General features: G+C 49.2%; 3 protein-coding genes and 2 non-coding genes across 15 annotated transcripts in view; 1 reads left to right on the plus strand and 4 right to left on the minus strand.

The window, feature by feature from the left end:
* The window catches only part of PXN (paxillin), a 50,638-nt gene extending 44,673 nt beyond the window's left edge, over nt 1-5,965 (minus strand). For 6 of the 8 annotated variants that reach the window (XR_007891035.1, XR_007891036.1, XM_051634056.1 and 3 more), the window contains exons 1-2: nt 5,875-5,965; nt 4,012-4,126 (exon numbers count right to left, since the gene is read on the minus strand). Coding sequence is in view for 6 of the 8 variants with exons in the window: in XM_051634056.1 (XP_051490016.1) it covers nt 4,012-4,066 (55 nt within the window). In the remaining 2 variants the exon portion in view is untranslated. Of the gene's footprint in view, nt 1-1,047; nt 1,130-4,011; nt 4,127-5,874 lie in introns of those variants that run through there. The other 2 variants (XM_051634057.1, XM_051634048.1) reach the window with 1 other exon arrangement.
* On the minus strand, nt 4,766-4,906 carry LOC127391592 (U4 spliceosomal RNA). Its single transcript, XR_007891081.1, has one exon. It is a non-coding gene; the product is annotated as a U4 spliceosomal RNA (small nuclear RNA).
* Nucleotides 5,415-5,555, minus strand: LOC127391593 (U4 spliceosomal RNA). The gene has a single exon (XR_007891082.1). It is a non-coding gene; the product is annotated as a U4 spliceosomal RNA (small nuclear RNA).
* Nucleotides 5,966-6,574: 609 nt separating the features above from the next.
* Nucleotides 6,575-12,490, plus strand: SIRT4 (sirtuin 4). Of its 3 annotated transcripts, none has more exons than XM_051634364.1 (5): nt 6,575-6,617; nt 8,586-9,091; nt 9,683-9,977; nt 11,128-11,330; nt 11,987-12,490. In XM_051634364.1, exons 2-4 carry the CDS (start codon nt 8,592-8,594, stop codon nt 11,290-11,292), a joined length of 960 nt encoding a protein of 319 aa, XP_051490324.1. In that variant the 5' UTR covers nt 6,575-6,617; nt 8,586-8,591; the 3' UTR covers nt 11,293-11,330; nt 11,987-12,490. The 3 variants fall into 3 exon arrangements, with proteins under 3 accessions (XP_051490324.1, XP_051490327.1, XP_051490326.1); XM_051634367.1 differs by having other exon boundaries at nt 11,753-11,992; XM_051634366.1 differs by lacking the exon at nt 11,987-12,490 and adding an exon at nt 11,416-11,746.
* Nucleotides 12,491-19,663: 7,173 nt separating this feature from the next.
* On the minus strand, nt 19,664-21,337 carry PLA2G1B (phospholipase A2 group IB). Of its 2 annotated transcripts, none has more exons than XM_051634083.1 (4): nt 21,231-21,337; nt 20,994-21,153; nt 20,431-20,558; nt 19,664-19,827 (listed from the first exon to the last, which is right to left on the minus strand). In XM_051634083.1, the coding sequence occupies exons 1-4, from the start codon at nt 21,262-21,264 to the stop codon at nt 19,706-19,708; spliced, it is 444 nt and encodes a 147-aa protein (XP_051490043.1). In that variant the 5' UTR covers nt 21,265-21,337; the 3' UTR covers nt 19,664-19,705. The 2 variants fall into 2 exon arrangements, with proteins under 2 accessions (XP_051490043.1, XP_051490044.1); XM_051634084.1 differs by having other exon boundaries at nt 20,994-21,150; nt 21,231-21,296.
* Nucleotides 21,338-22,018: the final 681 nt, after the last annotated feature.

Here is a 22,018-nt window from a genome sequence, read left to right on the forward strand (position 1 = left end):
AGTAAACAGAACTGTCTCCACTTGAAGAAACAACTGTGAGAAGACACTGCAGCAGAAATTAATTCCATCTGCACCACCAGCTACTTCACCAGTGCAAAGGGTGAGGTTCCACTCCCTAAGAACCAATCCTTCATGGTGCACCTTTCACTAGGAGGCCATGCACCTGATGGGACTCCTTGGCCTTTAAGTTTTCTCACCAGCCCAATTCAGAGTCTGTTTTCTGAAGGTGTGACCACCAGCTTTATGCCAGCACTGTAATGTGAGCTTCCAGGTCCAGTAATAAAACTGCAGCACATTTTGACAGAACGTCTGGTTTCTATTAAAGGTAGGATGGAAGTAAGGGATCGCAGCCCCTCCCCAGTGTCTGATTTAATCAGTTTCATAAGCGGAACTCAGTTACCCTAATGTCTCCCAGAGCACAAGGGTGGCAGATCCACCCCTTTCCGGCGTGGTACCAAAGGAACTCAAACTCTCTAGATCTTTCCAGTGAGACCAGTTGCCTGACATTTCCCTGCTCCAGGTTCTGAAAGGCTTCGGCACACCTGGGGGAAGCCAAGGGAGAAGGGCGAGCCCTGAGCCCGGCAGCAGGGCTGGCTGGGCAGGGGCTGCGCTCCGCTCAGCCCCGAGGGCTCCCACTGACCGCTCTGCACCCGGGCGAAGTCACACATCTCGCCCAAGAATAGACCCGAGGGCTCCTGCGGCGGCAGGGGAGGAGGCGTCTGCTGAAACCCGACCACGCTGCTCCCGAGGCACGGGACCGGAGGGCGCCTTTCCCGGCCGGGACGCTGCCGGGACGACGGGCGGGGCGGGCTGCGGCAGCCCCAGGGCAGCCCGGCCGAAGGGCCTGGCGATGGGCGGCGGCGCAGGCAGCCGGGAGGGCCTGCGGGGAGCGACACGTCCCCGGGCGCCGGCAGGCCCAGCCCGAGCCCCGGGGCGCGGAACCGCCGGCGGCGCCGAGGGGCGCAGCGTGGCCGGGCGGGCCGCTGCCCGGAGCGCTGCGGGGAGGCGACCCCCCGCCGCGGGGGTGCGGTGGGTCTCGGAACTCACCCAAGTCGTCCATGGTGCCGCCGCGCCCGCCCCGCCGCCGGTGCCGCCGCCGCCGCGCCTCGCAACTTTCCCGGCCCGCCCCCGCGCGCGCCCGCGGCCCGCGCGCCCCCGCCGCGCCGGGCACCGCCCCCTGGCGGCGGCAGCGGGAGCGGCCGGCGGGGCTCTCGGCGGGGCCGGGGCGCGGGCCCGACGGCGAGAACGGTGCCGGGAAAGGAAGGCCGGGCGGGGACAGCAGCGCCCCGGGCCTCATGGCGCGGCTCCGTCCCCGGGGCAGAGCCCGCCCGGCCGCACGGAGCCACCGCGTCCGTCCCCCTCCCCCGGCGCGGCAGCGGCCGCCACCCCAGCCCGTCCGAGGAACGCAATCCCGAGCCCTGTCCCCTCGATGAGCCGGACCCCCCCCCGGGGCACGTTCCCCGAGAGCAGCGATGCATTCGTGCCAGGCTGGGCGGGCGGGCTGCTGCCCAGGAGGGGCCCTGCACACTTGACACTCTGTGCCCCAAAAGCCTTGGAACACGTTGACATTTCTGAGCTCCAGACGATTTACCCCCTCCCCAGGAAAGCTTAGGCAGGTGAAACTTTTCCTGAACAGTTTTCCACAAGCTGTTTGCACTAGAAGGGAAAGCCACCAACCACTTCTCCTTTGCTCTGTTTAAACACAGGAACAACCCGTCTGGATTCAGCATGTGATAGCGTGTCTCATGCCACCATTTCCCACTTGCTTTTCCTTTCAAACCACTCTCAACGCAGCAGAGTCCTCAGCCTTGCCCAAACCGCAGAGCAGCTCCACCCTCATCACAGCTCCTGTGTTTATTCTACCATCGTGCTCTGGCCAAGTCAACACAGCAGCAAAAACAGTTGCTCAGCTCCTAATCTGATGTGAGATACCCCGAAAACTATCAGTGTGGGAACAGCTAAGGAACCAGGAAACATGACTCTTGTAGCACTTTTCCTTGCAAAATTACTACCAAGGCCAAGAATGTTCTCAGAGCTGAACAGCACATGTCCTGTTGTCGAGCTGAGATTACAGGATTGCATTTTCATAAAAACAGCGACTATGAGGTCAGCCACTAGCAATCCCTGATGCTTTATTTGTCACTCTCTAGGCACAAACACACCCAGTTTCCCCAGCTAACACAATTCAACAGCCATCATTATTTCCTGTGTTAAGACATGCTACAATGAGAACAATCACTAGAGGGGCATGGAAACACCCCCTCCCTAGTTCCAGCCAATGCTTGTAAATAACCAACAGCCTCCAGGAAATTCATTCCAGGTTTTACTCCAGATTCAGGATTTCCCAGAAAATGACATCTTACTTATATATAAGTACAATATCCACTGTGTGCTTCACGACCAGTGTCAAGGATCTTGTCTGACAACCTTGCCAGTCCTTGAGCAAAATTTAAAACATTTTCTGAAGGAATTGTTACATTATCTCAAAACCTATCACTGTACAGTGATGATTTTGGGATGTGTCCCCTCAGGTGGAGCAACATAAAGCACTGGTAGCACAGTGGACCTAAGGTTCATCAGAAACACATCCTTTCCTGGGATCTGTATGTTTCTTCTAGCAACAAATGACAGTCTTGACTTGGGTTGTATTTTTATGTCTGCATAAATAAAGTGCCCACTGTGCTCTGTTCATACTGCAGCCTGGTATGCAATCTCTATCTTCAGCTTCCTACAGGATCCTTTGGCGGTCTGGAAGTGAGTGCAATTCAAGAAGGCAGTTTCTGTTCTACAGCAGGGATGAAATTAACAGCTCAGAGCACCAGTTAGGGCTGCACCCAAAAGAAATAGGTTGTGTCTAAGCTCATCAGTGTAAAAAGAAAAAAAAAAGTCACTGCTGATGGCTTCAGCACTGCTATGAAAGGGTAAGTGAGGTGGAAAGGCAGGGCTGTCACATGAATGATACAATCCTCTAGTAGTATGGCTTTTAAAACCAGTCTTATTCTTACTGCACTCCTCATAGGCAGGTGTTGTTCATAATTTAATTCTTCTTCACACACTAACACTTCTTATGGAAATTATCAGTCCTTAACCACCCCATGATAGTCTAAGGAGCAGGGGTAGGTTAAAACACAAGCTGCTAAAACAACTGCTCACTGCTGGGGGCTCAAGCCACACTTGCCCAAACAGTGTTCACCCTCTCTTGTCCTTCCTGATGCCCTGGAACTCCTGTTTTCCCATCATTTACCTGCTCTCTGCCTCTGAAGCTCTTACTGACCCATGAACACCTGCTCACTGCTCAAGTGCCATTCTTATGCAGCTGCAGTTGCCTGGTGATGGCCACCTCCAGCAAACTCCTTCCCACCAGAGCAGCATACCCAAGGTGTGTCCAGAGGCTGGCACAACTGTGGGGGCAGTGCTGCTGAAAGCAGCTACACCCCTCAAACTGGTGCTGACTGGGAAGCACTAGGGAAGGCAGGCAGGTAGTGCATGGAAGAAATACACAGGACCTACTCTCACATTGTGCCCTGTGACTAAGACACGTTATGACTTGACTTATCTTTCACAGAAGGAATGATAAGAAGTTATTGCCCCCATTTACAGACGGGTAACCAGGCTAGGAGCTGGAAATAAAGTCAGACACTGAGTCAATATCAATCTAATGTTGGACTTCAGGACTTCCAGGCTCCACATAACCCAAGTGTTCAGTGCCTGCTCCAGGGATCTTTCCCTCTTGTCAAAGCATTTTTTACCAGTTAGGAACCAGGTCCACAAAAGGGTGGCTTAAACCTACCAACCTCCACACACCTGGCACTCAGAGACTGGACAGATTAACTGTCCACCTGTCCCCTTCAGGGCTGTCATCTCAGACTGGCTGCCACACAGAGGAGTGATCCAAGCTCATTCCACAGTACCTCTTTATGAAATGCACCATTATTTACAGCAGACTAAATTTATGTCAGAGAAGAACAGATACGAAGCTACACTGACTCGTAAGGCAAGTTTAGGACTTACCTGTGCACTTTGCAGAGAGTGACTTGAAACTGCAGAGTGGTGACAATGACTTCATTGCAGAATGTGTCCTCTGTGCTGTGCCACATGGACATCATGCAAGGGGATGGAGCTCTTTCTTCAAGTAAAAGACAAATTCAGGCAGAGCTTTAGGGTTAAGACAATGGCAGTAAATCGCAACGTGCATTCTGCTCAAGGGTAATGCCATCCCTACAATTCAGGTTTTGATTTCAAACTGATATTGCTAGCAACAAAGTACAAATGGGGGGAAAAGCAGCCCAGGAGGTTTCACGGTCAAGTCTTTGGTCACTGTGTGTAGGATACCCCAGCATAGCTGAATGTTACAAATAAACCTGATGATGAGGGAATGGTAATGTTGGCTACTAAGTTTTCTGGTCTGCCTAGTTATAGTTTACAACAGCTGCCAAACTCAGGGGTCTTATGGGCAGGGTAGGAACATCCAGATGGCGCACACAACCGCACAGAGAACCGCAGAGCTAACTGGTCAGCAACATAAGCTACATCTAATTCACACAAAGGGCCAGAAAGCAGCTGTCTCCAGCTCCAGCCGAGATTCCGCCCAGTGAGCTGCCGTGCAATGGTCATTAGTTCTCCTTCACGGGGTCTGCGTTTGCATTAAGACAACAGCTGCAGCTTCGGAAACGACGGCCTTCTCCGATTTAATAACATTTCACAACAAGCTCAACCGCTTTTTCTAGTCTCTATTTTTGAATCTATTTTTTACCCAAATATTCAGTCTCCGTAGAGACTGTCAAAAATTGCCAATGCCGACTATATTTCAAGTCGTCATGGCGGGGTATTGGGAAAAGTTTTCAATTAGCAATAATCGCGCCTCGGATTAACCTCATTGGCTACGATACTGCCACTGCGCAAAGCTGACCCCCTTCTCCCGCCGCCAACGGCCCTCGCCCCGGGGCCGCCGCTTCGCTCGGGGCGAGCCCCGCCGCCCGCCCGCGCCCCCCGCCCGCGCCCCCCGCGCCCCTCCCGGCCCCGCTCGCCGCCTCCCGCCGCGCCCCCGCCCCGCCGCCCGCAGCGGGGTACCCCGCGTTCCCCCTCCGCGCCGAGCGGCGGCGCGACCGCGGAGCTTGCTGGGAAGGAGTATGCAAATGACACGGGCGTCAGACCGGCAGCTCCCCCGCAGTGAGGGGCTCCCCATCGCCCCCTGCCCGCGGAATTAGGCGCTTCCCGCCCCCTGCCCGCGGAATTAGGGGCTCCCCGCAGCCCCCTCCCTAATTCAGGGACCCCACACCGCTGGCGCAGAGCAGACACCCCAGCCTAGAAACGCCCTAAGCAGCAAACCCAGCCCCATTCATTCCCCGATCATCACCGCTCCCGCTGTTCAACCATCTCTGTCCCATCTCTGTCTTTTAACCATTTCATCTCAGCCTCCGAAGAGGCTCTCAAAAATTGCCAGAGCCGACTGTATTTCAAGTCGTCACGGCGGGGTATTGGGAAAAGTTTTCAACTAGCAATAATCGCGCCTCGGATACACCTCATGGGCTACGATACTGCCACTGCGCAAAGCTGACCCCTTCTCCCGCCCCCCCGGGCCCGGGGCCGCGGCCCCGCCGCCGAGCTCAGAGCGCGCCGCCGCGACCCCGCGCGCCCCCCCGGCCCGCGCGCCCCCCGCGCTCCCGTCGGGGGTCGTGGGGGGGGGGTCAGGAAGCGGGAGGTGCGGGGGTCGCGGACCCGCGGCGGCGGCGCGCGCGGGGGGTGCCGGGAGGGCGGGATGGTAATGAGCAGCGGGAGCGGCTGCCCCAAAAACCTTCCCCGCACCTGCCGGGGTGAAATGGGGCTCGGTTAAAACAGGCACCAACAGCTCAAGGGTCATTTAGACTCACGGACCTGCCAAGATGGGGGGGTGGTTCGTGCTCTGCAGGGATGGGCAGAGGGGGCTCCGAGCGTCAGGACACCCGTCCTTCCTTGTGACTGCCGAATTCCACACTGCTACATGCAGGCTCAGGCTCTTCTGGGCTTTGAAATCACTGCAAAAGGCAAGAATAATGGATTAAAAATTCCTGCAATGTCTTGAACTAATGCGTAAGAGCTGCTCGGAGAACACATTTGAAAAGCAGTCCAAATGATTAGAAAGAGCCTGTTGTGTGTCAAACAGGTGAGCATCTGCTACCAGCAGTCTGGACCTCCTCCTGTTTATTTGCTTTTCAAAAAAAATAAAGACTCCTTTGGAAAAAAAAACCCAAAGAAACCCCTTTCTCGCTATTTGTTTGGTCACATTCTAAACCTAAAACCTGTCGGTATCAGTAAAAAAAAAAATAGATCCTTTTGTACAGACAAGCAGCTGTAACACGTTATCAAAGCTATTAGTCATGTTTGTATCAAATCCAATCTGATTTTATTCCCATATGTTTCCTTGAGGGCACCTATGAAGCTCTTGGCGTTTTCAAATTGACTTTACCAGGTGTCAGGCACCCGAAGTTTGTGGGGTTTTTTTGCCCCTTCCTTGAAGGATGGGAATTGTAGTCTTTGTGCTTAGGGCTTAATTTCTTCGTGAACTACACTTCCCAGCAAGCTCCTCCCGGCAGCCCAGCCCCTTCCTCCCGCGGTCGCGCAGGGCAGCACGATGAGAGGTAAGTTTTCAGGCATTATTCACCGTTTCACTCTTATTTCATTAGATGCGCTGGGTTCAGCCGCGCTGCCACCACCCCCGCCCTTCCCCTTTCCCCGTCATTATTACAGCAGAAGAGATTCGGATGACGTGGGTGTCCCTCTGGATTTCTGGCCTGTAACCGTTTGTAGAATCCTGCTTCTCTTCTAACTTAAACCTGTCTGATCTCTTTCCGGGGAGCATCTTGGGTGCACGTTAAAAACAATCTCTAGCCTTGGATCTCAATGGGTGCGTTTAAGGAGTTTCACTTATGTATAGTAGTTGCTATTTTTAAATCTGAGCACTTTACATTTTAAAAGCAGCTTTGCATGTCACAGGAAATTCTCTCCTACACTGTCCTATGATTCACAGCAGCTCTCAATTGAATCTCATTTTTGCTGCTGAGCCTACCATTCCTCCCCTCTCTTATGGACCAACCCATATTATATCTCCATCACATTTCGCCTCAAAACATTTCCTTCTGAAGGAACTTTGGATGGTAAGGGACAGGAATGGAGAATTCATCAGTTAAAGCAATTTAAACACTGTCAAACTGACTTAACAGCCTTTGGAGAGCATCATGACTAACGTTTTTCTCCAAGCAAATTACACTTTTTTGGGAGGCTTTCTCCCTTCTAATTAATTCATATGGAAAATTAAACCTCTTCAGAAGGAAGGCCCAACACAACTGCTGCTACACAACAAAACAAGGCAAAAACAATTGTTAACAGAATCCACTGTTTACATTATAAAATAATACAGGACTATGGAGGAAGTCCAGTTTTCCCTGTAATTCAACTGATGATGAAGGAAAGCCTTGAGACCTGGAGTAATTAACATTCTTCATTGTCCAGATCTCATACCAGCCCCCTTGCTAAAAGAGATGGTGGGAGGGAGAAATACCAGTCTCTTTTTGGTACTGTTTCTTTCAAAACTTTTTGTACTTTGCATGCAAAACCATAGAGAGACCCAGAAAAAAAAATAGTTTTAAAATACTGAAATGGAGAAAGAACTACAGACTGCTAGAAAGACCAAACAAAATCAAGGTCCAAATTAATCCGCTCCTGTCACAACAAGTCCTGGCCACAATTCCAGGCTACCTCTTAGCAAAGCTATCCTGCCTGTCCCCAGCAGTGCATGCTCCTCCCCTAAAGCAGGATATCCCTCCCGTTCCCACCCACCAGGCTGCCCCGCACACCTTTGGGTGATCCCTCCTCTCTCGGCCCCCTCTTCCCCTCCACCTCCTACTGACTCTGGGGAGGTGGCACCCCCAAAGAAGGAGGTGCCAGAGGCAGTCAGGCAGTGTAGTGACCATCTTCAGTCCCATTTCAAGGCCTGTTCTGCACAAGGCCTTTATAAAAAACCAGGAGTAACTCCAGTGAAGGTCTTTGTCCTGGAAGAACAATGTTTCAAGGTTGTTTTTCTCTCCCTCCCCACAATGTGTGCAAAGGATAGGGCAGATAGAAAGGACTGATTTGGGGCAGGCAGAACTTTAAAGAAAGCAGAGCAAGGATCTCCTCTGGGGAGGAATCAGACAGCAGCTGAACAGTATCTTGCCAGCGAGGTGCTTGGCCTCCCTGCCAGTTCTTCCCTGCCCTGTTGCACATATCTGCAAAATACTCTGCATGCTCAGGTCTTTCTGGGCTCTTTGCAAGTCCTCTTAGGCAGCTGTCCTTCACACTAGGAGAGAAGGGCAAGACTCTTGCAAGTCAGGGGTAGTAACTTTGTCCTCATACTTTCTGCAGTCCTCAGTGTTACCCTCTGTCATAGGGACACACAAACACTGTCCTCAGTGAGCTTTAGTTAACATCTCCAAAATAGTTTGTGTTTCTTTACTAAAAAGAAAAAAGATCAAAGAATACTTACCATCACTTTCCAGATAATCCCAAGAAAACAAAATTAGGGACATGCTCTTTGCTTTCTTTTACCTGTTTTGTGTTCTTGGTTTTAGTTGAACATGTTCTCTACCAGGAAGTTGTCCGGAGTCTGCAGAGCCATCAGATGCCATCATTTCAGATCCCATTCTGTATCCAGGACCTCTCCAAACTTGGCTTTCGTGCCAGCCTGTCTTCCCCCAGATCCTGTGGAAGTAGAGAAGCTGCAATGCTTTATTTCCAACTCCAAGAGACTGTTTGTGATGACTGGAGCTGGCATCTCGACTGAATCGGGGATCCCGGATTACCGCTCTGAAGGCGTGGGGCTCTACGCCCGGACAGACAGACGGCCCGTCCAACACACCGAGTTCGTGCGCAGCGCCAGCGCCCGGCAGAGGTACTGGGCAAGGAACTTTGTGGGCTGGCCCCAGTTCTCCTCCCACCAGCCCAACACAGCACACCTGGTACTAAGAGACTGGGAGAAGCTGGGGAAGCTGCACTGGCTGGTGACCCAGAATGTGGACGCCCTTCACAGCAAAGCCGGGAGCCAGCGCATGACAGAGCTGCACGGCTGCACACACAGGTACCCTCGGAGGCAGGGGGAGGACAGCTCCTCCAATGGTCTCTCTTCAGGGTGACTGACAAGCAGGTGCCCTGCTGGCTGCTGAGAAAGGAGCCAGAATCTCAATGCTATTGGAGATGACATGCTCAAAGGTGTTGCTGGGCTTGGGTGGAGAAAAAGATCACAAAATAGTGCTGTTAGTGACACAGTATTTAAGAAACATGAACACCACTCCATTACTTGGAGCACCATTTGGATCACTTCCCATGGAGCCTGCATCAGTCAGAACTTCCCCTTGCCTTATCCTCTTAGTGAAGAGGACAAGGGGATCCTGGACTGCAGAGTGGCCATCACAGCCTGGCTGAGGTCACACAAAGTTTCCAGAGGAAAAGCTGGGAGAGAGAATGTGTGGTAGGGTTAAAGGTGCTTCCTCTAGACCATTCATACAAAGCAACTATCAGAGGTAGAAAGACAGCTCCTTAACTTGTATGATTTGTTAAATAAGTGTGGATAATGATAACAGACATTCCAGGCCTCCTAAGGAACAATTTAAAGACTCCAGCTCTTCAGCTGACATGAAACTCTTCATTGAGACTTTGCTCCTAATTTCAGGGTTTTCTGCCTGGCCTGTGGAGACCAAATCTTGCGTTCTGAGCTTCAGGAGCACTTTGAAGCTCTGAATCCTACCTGGAAAGCTGAAGCATTTGGTGTGGCTCCGGATGGGGATGTCTTCCTGACAGATGAGCAGGTGTGTAACTTCCAAGTCCCAGCCTGCCGGAAATGTGGTGGAATCCTGAAGCCTGATGTGACCTTCTTTGGAGACACAGTGAGCCGGGAAAAAGTGGATTTTGTGCACCAGCGCCTGGCAGAATCAGACTCCATGCTGGTGGCAGGATCCTCTATGCAGGTAAGCAGGTCTTCCTCCCCACACTGCATTCCTATTTCTGTGCTACTCTGCCTGCAACAATCCCGGGTCCCACAATTTAGGGCTACTAATTGCTTGTGGATCACGATGGCCTCTCCAGAGCTTCTTTGTATTTTATTTTTACTCTGGTTGGAATCTGGCTTCACAGTTGGTTTGTTTGGGCTCCCCTGTCACTCTCTTGCCTGTCTAGTCATGCTGCTATAAATAACTCCATTCACACGTTTGGACCTCTCTCTGCTGCCTCCTCCTCACTACATGGTAGGTTCACAACTGGCCATAAGGCCAAAATACCTGATACAATTCAGTCCTATAGAGATCACCACCCCACTTTTTTTTTTTTTTTTTGCTTCAATGTTTTAGCCTTTGGCAGCTTTCTAGGCCTCATGGCACACTGCATGAAATACCACATCTTAGGATCTCTAATTCCTAATGAAATTCCCAAGAAGATAACAAAAATATCTGTGTTTGCTGCTTAGGATTGTACCACATTATGTTTTCTCCCATAGTCTCTTATCTACAAGGTAAGGTAGTTTAGAAAACTGTTGTTTAATCCATGGAAGCTTTTCGAACAGAGCATGTACAACAGAAATTTTTCTAGGAACATCAAAATAAACTATTCTAACATCCAGAAAGAGATAAAACCAAAGCTGCCTGATTGTGATTCTCTTGGCTTCTGGGTACTGAAATAAATTCCTTCAGCTTGCACTTCTGAAGCTTATAATCCTTTGTACAGGAAGGATTCAAATGCCTTCTGTTCATTCTTGTTCCAACTAAGCTGGGTCATGTGAGAAACCTCAAAGTAGAAGTGTTTAAGTAACTATGATAACTAATAAAAACAGCTGCTGAGATTTACTAAAAGATAAGGGCATTTCCCTTCAACGTACTACGAAGTTTCAGTTTCTATGAAATTGCAAATCCTTCACCAACAGAGGTTAAAAGCTGGTCTTTTCCATGCACTCCTGAATTAAGACATTTCCTACCTGAATTAAGTGCAGTTGCCTGACACAGAGTGGACATACGTTTCCTTTTCCTACTGCCCACAGCAACTATTTTACCTCTCTTACTCCTTTCTCTTCCTTTACTCTTCTTTTCCTTAAGCTGCCAATAACTTTGTCTTCTGGTATTCCTACAGGTGTACTCTGGTTACAGGTTTGCTCTTGCTGCTTGGGAGAAGAAGCTGCCCATTGCAGTCCTTAACATTGGGCCCACAAGGCTGGATCACTTTGCATCCTTAAAACTGAATTCCCGCTGTGGGGAGCTGCTGCCTTTGATTGTTGTACATGACTCAACAAGCTGAGCTTTAGTAGCTATCAGGAGTAAAATTATATCTTCAAGGTGAGTACCTTCCCTGGTCAGTCACTTATAGGGTAAGAAGATGGGTTCCCATCAGATGGGATTGACTAAAAGTATGTTCCCACAGTGTGCACCGAATCAGTGGCTGTAAATGTTCATCTGCAACTGGTATGCTCTGATGGGCCATGAGACTGTTTGCCATGATCATAAACAAAAAGCATGCAAGTGCTAACACTGCTAGAGCAGCCAGAAGACTCAGTAGTGTTGGGTTCCAGTCCATTTGTCACTATCAGGAAACTGCAGGGGATGACCTCCACATTCAGAGAACCTGATCAACATGGTTGCCTTTGCAACTAACAATTCAAAAGCTGTGCCTGGTTGAATTGATCCATCCTCATCAAAACACTGCTGGTTAAAAGAACCAATTCCATCTGTAAAGCAGCTTCTTCCCTCCACTCCTGCAGGACTCATCCTCCTAAATGGGTCAAATCTCAATCTAGAGGCAGCTGTGAGATCTGATGCACGGTCCCTGATGACACCAGGAGAGGGCAGCAAGCCTCGCACATGTCAACCTGACCAGTTTTCTCCACTGAAATCTTTCTCCACTTACCCGGAATCAGGATGATGATGATAAAAGTACTTTTCTGCCTTACCTTGCTATTGTTAACAGTGCCTTTTCTTTTCTTTCACTGGGGCAGGATTATTGGGCTGCCGCACCTGAGAACAGAGTACCTTTCTTGTAAGTGTCCCTAGAGAAGAAGGGAGGACTGAGTAACCTGACACTAGCACAGGAGGAGGATGTGGAAAACCACAGGATCTGTTGGGAGATCCAGTGCCAATGCCAGAGGCACAAGGAGCTGCAGTTGTCATTTAAGTGGAAAAAAAAAAAAAAGGTTCAAAATAGAAGCTGAACTGTTCTTGTAAGAGATCACTGGAAAGCACAGACTGTAAGGCTGACAGCTTCTAGCAAGGGGGAGAAGTCAGCATTTCTCTCAAGTGTCATTTGACAAGCTAAACTGCTTACTATGTGAACCCTTTAAAAATTATATATTGTTGAGATGCCAGAGGAGTTACTTTATGCTAATCTGGCCAGCACTGCTGTCTGGCTGGCTGCTGTGTTTTCCAGAATGCATTTTTTTGGGAAATGTTATTTAATTAATGAATAGCTAAGAAGTGAATTAAAATTGTTTACAAGCCCAGTACTATTTGCATTATAATTTCCTCTCCTTCCTATGATTTAAGTACAGTCTCAATAACCAGTTTAGATTAATTTTTTTTCATTGCAAAGATGCAGGATGTAATTACTAACAGCTGATTAATTAAGAGAGAAATACAATTAAATCTGTACAATAGGTCTCCCTCAGGAGGTAATCTCAAGCTATTAATAGATGTAATTTTCCACACTCCTAACAGAAGACTCATCACTGCTGGGTAGCCATTTTTGTTCATCCTTAGGGTGGTAAAGCAGGACATATTCAACTATTTATGGAATTAAAAAAAGGACAGAATCTTGCCCAGACTACAACACTAAATTTTTTACCTGACCTTTGCATGAATCTACCACTTCCCTTCTGGCTGCAAGGGAGATTAATTGTTGAGGTCTTCCAAATGCCCCAATCCTACTCTCCACATAACATGTCCTGTATTAATATTTTGACAAGAGCCATAAGGAGCAGTTGGAAGCAAGGATGCCAGAGTCCTCTGCTCAAAATTTAAGTAGCAAAGCAAGGACAATTGACCAGGTGATGCCAAGTTCTTTTTTGCTCTGTTGTTGATTCAAATCCATGCCAGGCAGGATCCAGAAAAGCAGAGAATCTAAGGGATACTTAGGCACCCCATCTCTGCAGAAGGTAGAGGGAATTAAGTTACTTAAATAGTTTCACATTAAGTATCTTATATAGCCACTTCTAACATGGCTATAAAGGGTCCTAGGAGAGACTGCTTCACTTAGAAGGCAAGTGAGATAAGGTCAGGACCCCTACCTGCATTCTGCTCTCATTTAATGGATCCACTTTCCAGCAAGTCAGATGCCTGCTCTTTGGTAGTGAAGAAAGCTCACAGATGTCACTTCATCTTCAGCAGAGTACAGCTGTCCTGCTAGCCAAAGCTTTTGCAGAAATCATTGCCAAGGCATAAGAGAGTCCCCATACATAGCCAGGGAGCCTGCACAGTGTTTATTTGCATTGGCTTTTCCCTGTAAGAAGGGACATTTATGCTTCCTTAGCAGAGGAACTGGTGTTTCTCACTATCTGTGTCATCTTCTGCACCACCTTGAAACTTGCCTAACATGCGTGTGTTAAAAACAGAGGCTGCAGGTTTAGTGCCAGTAGAGCCAGCATTTTGAGAAGGTGTGGGAGCATTACCAAAGAGTCTAAAACAAGGGAACATTCCCAGTGAGGCCTTGGCATTAGCTATGTGCCAGGTAACTAAGCCTTCCACATTTATCTCTGCCTCTTCTCCAGTTCAGCAGCTCAGCCTGTGGGAGAGGAGTCAGGGTGTCCCTCTGGCAGCACCAATAAACAAGTCACATTATTCTGACCTTCCACTGATTATACTATACACTTTTAAGTCACTAGGACAATGACTTACAGTAAATTAACAGTAAATTTCCTATGCATGGTTTATTACTATATGTTAATGAGCATATATACAGCTGTATGAGGCTGAGACAAAGATGTTCCTTTTTTTTTTTCTGCTAAGCTGATCCAGCACTATTAAAATTGACTTATTTTAGAGCAGGAGCAGAGCACTGCACCTCTTAACTGGGTTCTCAGCACACCACTGAGAAGCGAGTTTGCTCAACTGAGAAATGCCAGGAAAAGCCTAAAGTTCCTACACCAAAAGCCAGATCTGCATCACTCTAATGCTGACTGACACCTTCCCTTGTCACTCCCTGGGGACTGCTTGTGTGGGAAGATGTAATGCAGAGACGTAACAGCTATCAGAAGATAGCTGTCACTGCAGGTAGCTAGCAAAGACCTATCCTGAGAAGTTCGTTTCTCAGCTTACAGATGCAGCTACCCGCCTGGAGGGGGAGTTACAGAAACCTCCAGCTCAACACTAGGGGATGAGAATCAGCCACGCTGTGAGAAAACAATTAAATTCAGTAAAAGAACTGACCTAACGTTCAGCATTTTTCTCCCAGCCTATGCAGAATTTGCAAGGGAGGAGGGTTTTTAAAGGGGGAGAAATATTGTTCCTAAAAGACTAAACAAAGGGATGGTAATCTTTGTGTTACTGACTGAAACTAACAGAAAAAGTGTTCCAGAGCTTCAGCAGTGTTCTCTGTTCCCAGCACCAGGAAGGAAACATGGATTATTTCTATCTTCCTTGTCTGCTTTAAGCCAGCCTTACCCTGCATATGATTCTCCTACATTTTTTTGCTCCCTGTTGTTAGACAAGTCCACTGGTATTTCAGATCAGTGCCAATTTACTGGTTTCCTCAGTCTGTTTGAAACCTGGGGCTTGGGCAGGACAGATGAAGTCTTCCTCTCACATCACCTGTCCTCAGGAAGCCCCAGGTAAATAGCAACTGAAAGCAACTGATCCAGGAGGGTGTCTGGAGTCAATGGAAAAGGAATGAGGAGGGTTTCTGCCAAATGCCTGAAGTCAGAGTTTCTTCTCACTACACCCAGCCATCCTCTGTGGTGTCTCAGTGCAGGGTTTTTGAGATCTGAGTTAACCTGGCCTTAGCAATTGTGGTTTTAGACTTTTCTGTAAAAGACCACAGTGATGAGAGAGTATATTTACAACTAAGAACTTTGCCTCTCCAGTCCTACTGGTTTGGCCATTTTCTGATAGATACTGTGAAAATATCTTTCAGATGCCAGATGCCTCCTAGCTGATTTCTTCTGTAGGGAGAGGAAATTCTGGTACATGGGCTGTTAAACAGCCTTGATTTATTTGTTTGGAGTCTTAAGAAAAAGGTGGATGATGCATTTAACACCATGAAGGAGCCCATTAATCCTTTTTCTCTTATCATATCAGTTCTGTGAACTTTTCTAACTGCAAGGGTCCCCAGTAGGGACCGCACAGCTGAGTGCTCTGTCACCTATGCACCCAAGTCCTGACAGACAGAGGGAGTGACACAGTGGACACAGACAGACAATCAGAAATTCATACCTGCTCACCCCGATCATACAATTAGGCAAGCAGGTAACAATTACTAAGGCTAAAAATAAGAGGAAAGAAGAATAAAGGGAAAAAAAGAAACAGTGCTAGAAGAAGTCACAATATACAGCTGTGACCTGGACACACTACAGGCTGGCAGTTTTGAGTGAATGAGCAAAGTGCTGTTTGCCCTTGCTGAGACCCAGACAACATATGCAGCTTCAGCATATGCAAATCAGAAATGGTGCCTTTTTGGTAATAAAAGAGGATTTCTGGGATGTTCTGCTATTCCTTTTATCAGAAGACTCTTGAAAAAAAAAAATTAGATACATGCTGCATCCAGATTTCCAGTGTGATCCCACATCTTCACATTGGCAAGGGCCAAGGAGAAGAAATTCAAAGTGGACTCGAATTCTAAAGACTGAATATTTGCAACAAGTCAATCTGTGCCCCAGAGCTCACTGCTTGACAGAAAGTGCTGCTGGTGGGAGGGCAGCAGTGCTTGGCTCCTCACTCAAGCAAGTGGAATATGGCAAAAATCAGATTATGACCCTCGCCTGCTTAGCACTTGGCATGACAGAATTTAACAGGATTTAACACTCAGCTCCTGTGTCTGTGCACAGACCTGACCCTGGCTGCAGCTCCTTGTCTCTCTGAGCACCTTCAACAAGACAGAAGCTGTGCCTGCAGGTAAGGAAAGGTAGGATCCTCAGGACACTGAGGCCACCACACAAGTGGGATTAAGGCTGCCTTCTCACTAAAATGAGTCCTTTTGATTCTTGGGGAAAACAGCATTGCAGCTGAGACAAGAAGCAAACACTTTTTGATGCATTTTCACAGCTTAGCATGAAGGAGAATAATAACCTTAATTTACTGAGTTGCACACAGGCAAATGGGCTGAAGGCAATTCCCAAAGATCTGCCAGATTCATAGTGATTGGCCCTTCCAGTCAGAGAGAAGTTTAGAGCTGTGAAGAGCTGACCAAAGAAGAAAGCTTGTTTTAAAGAGTGTGATGAATCATGGAGCTTGTGGCTCACAAGAACCACCACAAAAATCCAGGAAATAAGTTTTAATGGTGCTTTGAAAAATGGAAGATAAATCAAAAGTCTTGCAAAGCAAGTGAACATATCTTTCCTGTAAGAACTTGCAGTTGCAGCAGGTGGTTTCTGCTCAGATGGTGATAATAAAGAGGGACATATGATACTGTGTCCAGCAGGAAAACATGATGTGGGGTAGTATCTTCTAAAAACGACTACAGAACACCAGCTACCTTTCTAGAGCCTCCAGTGAGCTCCTTCTGCAAGTCAGGCTGGCAGCTCTCGCCACGTGTGAGCAGCCAGCAAGGCAGGAGCATTTCAGAAAGGCAGGGCTGAACCACTCCTCCCACCAGCACCCTCCAGTGACCAGAACCCGGCACCACTGCAGGGCCCTTCCTCTCCAGCTTGCCTCGTTACACTCAACCCTCTGCTCAGGTCAGTAGTCTGCTAAATAGCCTCGGGCTGCTACCAAACCCACACCACCACTACTTCGCAGTTACACAAACAGAAGAGTTTCCACGCAGCATTTAGCAGATTAATCATCTCAATCATTTTGTAGGGATCGAGACAGAGCTCCCCATAACAGACAGAGAGAGCCTTCAGCTCCCACCATGGCACATCCTACTGGGATGCAGGAGAACCGCAGCCAGCAGCAGTTGGCTGCAGCAACACTAGTGCTCAGTGCACTGGGGAAGAAGGGAGCAGAAGCCCCTCTCAACAGCCTTTCACCCACCTTCCCCAAGCAGATACAGGGGAAGGAAGCACGTGCTACTCACAGGCTAAAGGCCAGGGAGCAAACAACCTACAAGTTCACTCCATGTCTCATTTTCTGGGGCAGCCAGCCCCAGAAGCAACAGGATAGTCAACAGCCACACACTGGATTCAAAGCAGTGAGGAAAACTTTGGTAGTGTTGCCCAGGGGACAGGACTCTAGGCTTAGGAGGATGAGACCAGAGAGTTCTCGGTCCTTTGATCAATTCAGAAGTCACACTGTGACATTCAGAAAGCCACTTTGCCTCTCTGCATCTGTTTTCTATAATGCAATAAACATAATACTGTGGCCCATGCCTTTTTGTAAGGTATTCTGAGGTCTACTGAGAAAAAGCATGGAAAAGGTAACAGAGAAACAGTATCACTGTTCACCCCAAGATCTTTCCTGGATAATCAGGAACAAAATTGCTTTAGAGAAGTGAACAGCAGAGCCAAGCCAGCTGGTATTTAAAACCACTTCTTCCAGCTACAGCTGATACCTGCAAGTTTGTGCACACCCCCCTGCCCTCTCCCTTCCCAGCCAGGAAAGATCCAAATACCACATTTTCTCTTCTGCAAAGAAGAAAAGCTGAGACTAACAGGAAGAGCAACAGTACAAGTGTCTAGTATGGGTCTCCAGGCCCAAATGGCAACTGGAACAGTCATTGCCACAACACTGCTGTTTGCTCTCTGCATGTCTCCTCTCAGCTGGTGTACTATCTCCTTCAACCTCTGCAGTGCCCATATAGCTAAGAGTAATTCAGCTCTCCCTGAAGAGCCTGAAAAAACTTAGAAATAACTTTCCTTAGCTAGAAAACAACAACAGAGAAAAGGAAGAAGACCCCAAGACTTCACTTGGGTGATGCAAGCCCACAGAGCCACCACCCCTACAAATGCTGGATGCCAGGAGTAGACGTACTGCTCAACACAAATCTAGAGAGCTCCTGCCACAGGGAACATTCACACCAGCCATTTCTGAAATGCTTCCAACTGTACCCCAGCTCTCTTCCCTACTTGTAATGGTAAGCTCAAAAATACAGTGTTTCTTCTAGTGACAGCATTTCACTTTTTTCTCTACAACAGGATTTATAATTTATCACTACAAAGGATTTCAGGAATATTTCCATTTACTTAGGGCCTTTACTGCTCTACATACAGTAATTTCAGAATCAAAGCTAGTATGTGAGGACAGGAGACCTCATCTTGCACTTCTGGCCCTAATGACTCAGCTGTATGGAGGGAGTGCATCCAGCATCCTCTGGGTTTCTGTGGACTCCAAGAGGTCAATGTTTCCAGAAAACTCATGTACACAATCACCCAAGGAAAAGCAATTAATATTGGAACAAAACTATTCTGCCTTAAGATGCTAAGACACACATACATTTTTGTTAAAAAAGACCAAAAATGTACTTCACTATCCTACCTCTTTATCATCCTAATACCCTAAAAGATCCAGTGACCTTCAATAGGAAGGCATTTCAAGTACCTTCAAATAAGATACCAAGCCAGCTGCTTCCTTCTCCATCTGTTCCTGCATTATCAAACCCTCCTTGCAAATCCTTGGGTTCTGCTCCATGTTGAAGTACAGTTCACACAAGCATTGCTGAGTGTAGGACAAAGACTGCTCCTCAAAATCCCCTGAGAAATTCAGCTTGCAAAATTATGTACTGAGGGGATACTCGTTGTCAAACTCATGCAAGATCCCCATGCCACACCTGATCAAAGATAGCAGGTCTGGCTGCAGGCTCTCCTCCAGCTAGGAGCCTGCTTCCTGGTGATGAAGCGGGGCCTTCCTCATGCCCTGCCAGCAGCCCCTGACACAGGAGCTCCCCGACAGCCTCTGCCAGTAAAACTACCTCTGTAGCACGATGGCAGCAAGTCTGGGTGGAAGCTCTGGGGCAGGGCCTTGTCAGGACAGAAAGCTGGGGCAGATACTGTCCTTCAGAAGGGCTCCCTGCCCTCCCCTGACTTGCAGACCAACACGACCTCTTCCCCTACAGCTCCTGACCAGGAACAGCGCCGAGCAGGAGGCAGCCTCCCCGGGCAAGCACAGACAGGCCTCGCAGAGCGCTGCACAGACAAACGGCTCAAGCCCCTCACGCCCCCACACCCCGAGGTACGCACCCAGGAGAGGGGCAGCTGTGCTGCAGCCAAGGCGCGGGCAGCCGGAGGCTCGGCGGGAGGCCGTGAGGAGACGCGGCCGTGAGGGGAGCCGGCCCTGAGGGGAGCCGGCCCTGAGGGGAGCGGGCAGCCGGGCGGGGTCCCCGCGCGCCTGTAGCGGCCTCGCGCCCGCGCCGCTCCCCGGGGCCAATCACAGCACGCGGAGGCGCCGCACGCGCCGCTCCCCGGAGCCAATCACAGCACGCGGTGGCACCGCCCGGCGGCCGGGGGGCGGGGCCTGCCGGGGGGCGGGGCCTCCCTTCCCGCCGCGGGCGCTCGGTGTCCCCCGCGCGGCGCAGGGAGCGGGAGGGCGGCGGGGCCGGTGAGACAAGGCGTTTATTAGTGACAGGCGTGGGGGGGCTATCTGCAGTATTTATGGGTGTCCAGCTTCTTGTACTCGGGATTGTAGGGCGCCTTGGCGAAGCACATGGCAGCGGCGCGGTCGCAGTTGCAGACGAACATCTCGCACTCGTCGTTTTTGCCTGGAGGAGAGAGCAGGAGCAGTCAGACCTGGCGTCTCCTTCACCAAGCCTGGCAGCGACTCAGGCAAGAGTTGCTGCTGCTAGGGTGTCCCTGCTGCTGTGGTTTTGGGGGTGTACGTGCATCTCCCTGCTACAACTCTGGTCCCAAAGCTGTGTGCTCTGGGGCCAGCCGTCTCCTTGCACCTTCCTTCCCTGCAGTTCTGTTTGCCAGCCTAACTGCAATTTATCTGCATTCGAGAGCCTTGTAAAAGCACCGTCACGCTGGGGGATGTGGGGGATGTGGCAGAAGCTGCATAACGCCTCCCGGTTAGTGTGCTGCTCTCCTAAATCCTGCCAGTAAAGGCACTCCCAGAGAAGTACCTCAGGGAAGCAATCCCCTGAAGAGGGGAGAGACTTCCTTAAATACTGAGGTACCATAAATCTTCCATAAACTGAAATTACATGCTATATGGACCCATGTGAGGTGCCCTGTTTCAACAATTAGCCCCCCCAGCAGGAACTCGCACTGCGCCTTCCTGCCACAGAATTCCCAGGTGTAACACAGCCCCATTCCTCCAGGACTGGAGCAATGTGTGAAACAAAGTGACATGGAAGCAGACGTACTGTGACAGGTAATCTCCCCCTTGGAGCAGCTGAATTTGTACACCTCTGTGTAGGGGCTGTCCCAGATGTGTTTGCATGAGTCTAATTTCATTGCCTGTGAGTAGCAGTGATCATGTACTTGACAGCACCTGGGAAACAAGGAGGAAAAGATCAGAAAATAGGATAAATGCAAACTCGGCTGACCTGTAAAACACATAAACACAGTAGCACAAGTGTATTAGCAGCTCAGCCGTGCACATGCTGATGGTCCTGCACTGGGCAGTGTGCACAGAGCTTTGTCTGGGCTGCTGGCACAGCACTGCTGCAAGAAACAGTGCTGGAATGAGTGCAGTGCAGCTGCCACTGGAAACAGTTGTTGGGATTAGATCTTAGTAATAAGGCATCCAGGTGTGATAATAAACACCCTTTTTTCCTTGAATCAGTCTTTCAGAGAAAGCTTCATCCACAGCAGCCAGAGAATGTTGTGAACACTTAAAGGCAGGGCCAGCTGTGACAAAGCTGGCGTGCAGAACAGTGAAAGCACAAGCAAAGGAAGAGGTTTGTAAAAGCAGAGTCTTACCAACCTGTCCAGCTCATCCACTGGAGTCCCACTGCCTCCCAGACCACAGTAGCAGCCGTAGTCAGCAAAGTCCAGCAGAGGATGGCTGCCTGGGATGGTGCACTTGATCATCTTGCGGAGCTCCCACACGGCCCGGGGTGAGACAGCAGCACTGGCTGCACCTGCTGAGAAGAGAGGCAAAGGTTAGAGCCAGGCATGGAGTTACCAATCCAGGAGGGTGCCGGGGCGACCAGCTACACACCCAACAGCAGGAAAAGCAGGGACAGGGACTTCATTCTTGAGGATTTGAGAGAGACTGATGCTAGCAAAAATGCAGCTCTTTATAGAACAAACTCACCTTGACATGGGTATGAGATAAACAAGCCAATATTTATGTTACTAAATGCAGACTTCTTCCATTGGAGGCTGTTGGAAGCAGACTGTGACATGACCAGCTGAAGGCCAGCAGAGTTCAATATTTGAAAGCTAGGAAGGCAAATATTTACTCTCTAGATTTTTGCTACTAAATTCTTTTAATGCTGCTATTACAAGCCAGCCTGAAAGATCTGGACATTTTAAAGCAGTATTTTAAGAAACAGCAGCAGCATGGCAGTTACATTGGAAACTGGTGGCACACTAATATCCATCCTACTAATACTGGCATCCTCTTTTAATGCTATCCCACTTATCATTAATCCTGTATCTCTCCATGTACTCTCCTGGCCTAATTCAGAGAATTATACAGGTACAGGCCACTCTTCCCAAATGGCCATTTGGCATGAGCTGAAACGAAAAAAATTCAAGCTGTTATTCACTTTTAAACCATAGAAGAGGAATTGGTACCACCAGGCAAGAAACAGGAGCCAAGCAACCTGGAAAGCTGCTCTATCTGGCTTAGTCAAGGAATAGCATCTGGTTTTACATAACCTTAAGGGAGTGGAAATGAACTGGCTATGGAAGTTTCAACACACAGAGCACACTTCAGTAGCTCAGAAACAGCAGTTTCTCCAGCACCAAAGCAGAACCCAGTTAGGCCTTTTGGTTCTCTAT

This window comes from Apus apus, chromosome 16 (assembly GCF_020740795.1).
Source record: "Apus apus isolate bApuApu2 chromosome 16, bApuApu2.pri.cur, whole genome shotgun sequence".
NCBI classification, from domain to species: domain Eukaryota; kingdom Metazoa; phylum Chordata; class Aves; order Apodiformes; family Apodidae; genus Apus; species Apus apus.